At 45.1% G+C, this 3,736-nt stretch overlaps 2 protein-coding genes across 2 annotated transcripts in view; both read left to right on the top strand.

Moving 5' to 3' along the window:
- LOC138055645 (uncharacterized) overlaps positions 1-377 on the top strand; it is an 891-nt gene extending 514 nt beyond the window's left edge. Inside the window, exon 1 of the mRNA XM_068901531.1 lies at positions 1-377. This exon is cut by the window's left edge and continues 514 nt beyond it. Within this exon, the coding sequence (XP_068757632.1) occupies positions 1-377 (377 nt within the window).
- Positions 378-390: 13 nt separating this feature from the next.
- On the top strand, positions 391-2,992 carry LOC138055644 (uncharacterized). Its single transcript, XM_068901530.1, has 3 exons — positions 391-1,107; positions 1,519-1,813; positions 2,691-2,992. The coding sequence occupies exons 1-3, from the start codon at positions 391-393 to the stop codon at positions 2,990-2,992; spliced, it is 1,314 nt and encodes a 437-aa protein (XP_068757631.1).
- Positions 2,993-3,736: the final 744 nt, after the last annotated feature.

The following is a 3,736-nucleotide window of genomic DNA, read 5'->3' as shown; positions in this document are numbered from 1 at the left end:
CTGTACTGATTCGATTTAGAACACACAAAATTGGTCTCATAGCAGACATTGAAAAGATGTTTCTGCAAGTCAAACTAGCACCAGAGGACAGAGATGTTCACCGCTACCTGTGGAGAGATTTACAGCCTAACGAAGCACCAAAGGTGTACAGAATGCAGAGATTGACTTTCGGTGTGAACGCAAGTCCTTTCCTTGCAATTGCTACAGTCCACGCTCATGTAAACAAATACAAAGAAATGTCCCCGTATGCAGTAGAAGAAATTTTACAAAATATGTATGTCGATGACTGCCTGACAGGAGCCGATACAGTAGGTTCAACAAGAAATGTCAGAAATTATGATGACAGCGGCATTCAATTTGACCAAGTGGGCAAGTAACTCAGAGCTAGTAATGGATGCTATTGATCCAGCTAAAAGAGCCTCATCGCCATTCGTGGAGTTCAATTCGAGCGACCCCCTAAAAGCACTTGGCGTGTCATGGGACTCTGACCACTTTAGATTCCTCGCATCGAGTGGAATCATCTCATCCCATGATCCAATGTCAAAGAGAAGTCTACTTAGTCTGGCATCGAAAATGTTTGACCCACTGGGACTGATATCACCCTTCACTGTTAGAGCCAAAATCCTTTTCCAAGAGTTGTGGTTGAAAGGATTAAAGTGGGATGACCCGTTGGATAGCGACACTAAAGCAAAGTGGTTAAGTTGGAAGTCCGAGTCGTTGCAGCTAAAGGATGTGACTATCCGGATCCCTCGATGCTTCGGAAATGGTATTACGCAAGACTCTGTGGTAGAGGTGCATGGTTTTGGAGATGCTTCCCCCAAGGCGTATGGAGCAGCAGTGTACATTCGAATAAGAAACAAGCAAGACAATGTATCCTCACAGCTGGTAATATCGAAGTCCAGAGTTGCGCCCATTAAGAAGGTGTCACTTCCAAGGCTGGAACTTTTAGCAGCAGTTGTAAATGCCAGGTTGCTAAAATTTGTTGTAGGGGCTTTTCCAATGAAGGTGGCTAGGGTTGTGTGTTGGTCAGATAGTATGGTGGCACTGCATTGGATAAAAAGGCAGAGTTCTTCCTGGAAGCCATTTGTTGCCAATCGTGTGGCTGAGGTACAGTCAACATGGGATCCTGAGTGATGGAGGTATTGTGGAAGTAAGGAGAATCATGCAGACTTGTTGACGCGTGGGTTAAGCTGTAGTGATATGATTTCAAGCACTTTGTGGTGGAATGGACCTCAATGGATGTCCTCGCCTTGTGAACCACTACCCGCTCAACCCGAAAGCGAAGCTGCTCCCGCCGAAGCTTGCGAGGAAAAAAGAACTACCCATGTGTATACAGCAGTCGTTGCAGAACCACTGGTTGATATGTCACGCTGCGGGACATGGTTAAAGTTGATTCGAGTAACTGCTTATGTATTGAGAGCGGTCTAATTGTTTAAGACTAAGTCTAGGTCTTGTGAAAGGGAACTGTCGGCGGACGAGGTGAGGCAAGTCGAGATTAAATGTTGTATGTTGGTGCAGGAAGTGGTCTACAAAGAAGAATTCGAGAAACTGAAAGCTGGAGAAGTACTTCCCAGTAACAACCGCCTCCTGAGACTGGACCCTTATTATGACAGAGATGATCAGGTATTAAGAGTTGGTGGGAGACTACAGTTTGCTGATCTTCACGAACAGAGCAAGCATCAAATAATCTTGCCTCAAGGACACCCTGAAGTTGCCAAGATGGTGCAAGATGTACATAAGAACATGTTGCATGCTGGTCCAGAAACCGTATTATCAACTTTAAGGCAGAAAGTTTGGCTAACTCAAAGAAGACGTGAGGTTAAACGTTTTATCAGAAGATGTGTAGCTTGCCAAAGACAACGAGTTGGACCTTGCGCCCAGAAAATGGGTCAGTTGCCAGAGCTTTCGCGCATGTTGGGACTGATTTTGCGGGACCACTGTATGTGAAAGAGGGCTTAAACATTAAGAAAGCATATGTGTGTATTTTCACATGCGCATCATCTCGTATGGATCACCTGGAACTTACACGCATGACGAGTCGCAGAGGTCTTTGCCATACGTTGTGGTCAGACAATGCAGCAAGCAGGGAAATTCAGAAATTATACGATAAACCCACTACTGAAACTCAAAGAATGTGGAGTACGCTGGATCAAGATCAAATCAAGTCAGAGTTCTCATCACGAGGGATCAAGTGGAAATTCATCACAGAGCGTTCCCCATGGAGAGGTGGATGGTGGGAACGATTTTGCAGAGCGATAAAAGAACCACTGCGTAAGGTCCTTGGAAGGGCGCTTCTCACCTTTTTTGAGCTGAACACATTGCTGGTCAGAATCGAAGGTATATTAACTCGCGGCCGTTGACCTTAGTAAGTGATGATTGCAGAGACCCGTTACCTATTACACCTGCTTACCTTGCAATTGGTAGGCCAATTAATCAGTTACCGGAAAGGGAAGAAAGTAGCTTAGAGGAGACCAGTAAGAGGAGTGTCGAAAGGTATCTCTACCTGCAGTGACTACTCAATCACTACTGGAAGCGTTGGAAACAAGAGTACCTACATCTCCTCGGTAAGATACAAGTGGCATAAAGAGATTGCTTCAATTCGAGTAGGCGACATTGTACTTATTTCTGACGACAATGTGCCGAGCACCAAATGGCCCTTGGCTAATATAAAGTTGAAAGGGTTTATCCAGGTAACGACGGACTTGTACGGACCGCTACAGTTAGAGCGCATAACAGTTTCTACACCAGACCCGTTCAAGGTTTACACAAGTTTGAGATTGAGTTAGCAGCTTCACAAGTAAGCCCCGAAGCAGAGGATCCAGTCCATGGTGGGGAGAAGCCACAAACGAACACTGTTCATGCTGCAAGTATACCTGTTTCCAAGCCTAATTTGGGCGTTGTCCTCCCCGAAGGAGGACAAGGTGGGGAGAATGTTACAGCCCGTACTCGTTCTGGAAGAGTTACAAAGAAGCCCGAGAGACTGGACCTGTGAATAGTTATACTAACCCCACCCTAGTGTGTAGGACTTAGAGTTCCATGTGACTTTCGTTGTTGTTCCCGCTCTTGTTATCGAAGGTTTTTGTACGTCGTAGCATTTCACTCGTATACATCCCCTTTGTAAATCGAAGTGTAGCCGAGTCCAGTGGATTAAAGTTGTGTTACGCTTCAGTGTCTCGTCGTAATTCCTAACACGCCGATTTCAACAATACGAACCCACAATTATAAAATATACCTACATAATTATATTGAAGCTCGCTTCAACTTTTTGTCATTCTTTCTTCACTAAACTATCTCTTGGGGGTGCTGGAATGGCGCAGTGGTGAGAGCACTCGCCTCCCACTAATGTGACCCGGGCTCGATTCCCAGACTTGGCGTCATATGTCGGTTGTTTGTTGACTCTCTACTCTGCACCGAGAGGTCTTCTCCGGGTACTGAAGTTTCCCCTCTCCTCAAAAACCAACATTTGATTTGATTTGCGTTAATTGTTAATTTCAGTTTACAGTGTCCCCAATTAGTCCCCCAGCGCTAGAACGACTAGACACGTAATAAAGTTCCTCTCTTTTATACGCACCAATAAGCTGTTTAACAATGCACAAGGACGGATTGAAATAATGTCATTTGTACGGAAAAAGCAAGGTTACAATTTGCATAACAGGAAACTACACAGCAAATCCCTTCCACGAAAGACTCATCGCGACTGAGTCGTTTCAATCAAAAGTCGACTGAAAACGAACGC

The sequence above is a fragment of the Montipora capricornis genome, chromosome 7, assembly GCF_036669925.1.
Source record: "Montipora capricornis isolate CH-2021 chromosome 7, ASM3666992v2, whole genome shotgun sequence".
Lineage (NCBI taxonomy): Eukaryota > Metazoa > Cnidaria > Anthozoa > Scleractinia > Acroporidae > Montipora > Montipora capricornis.
The sequence above is the reverse complement of the archived record's forward strand: the minus strand, read 5'-3'. Positions and strand labels throughout refer to the sequence as shown.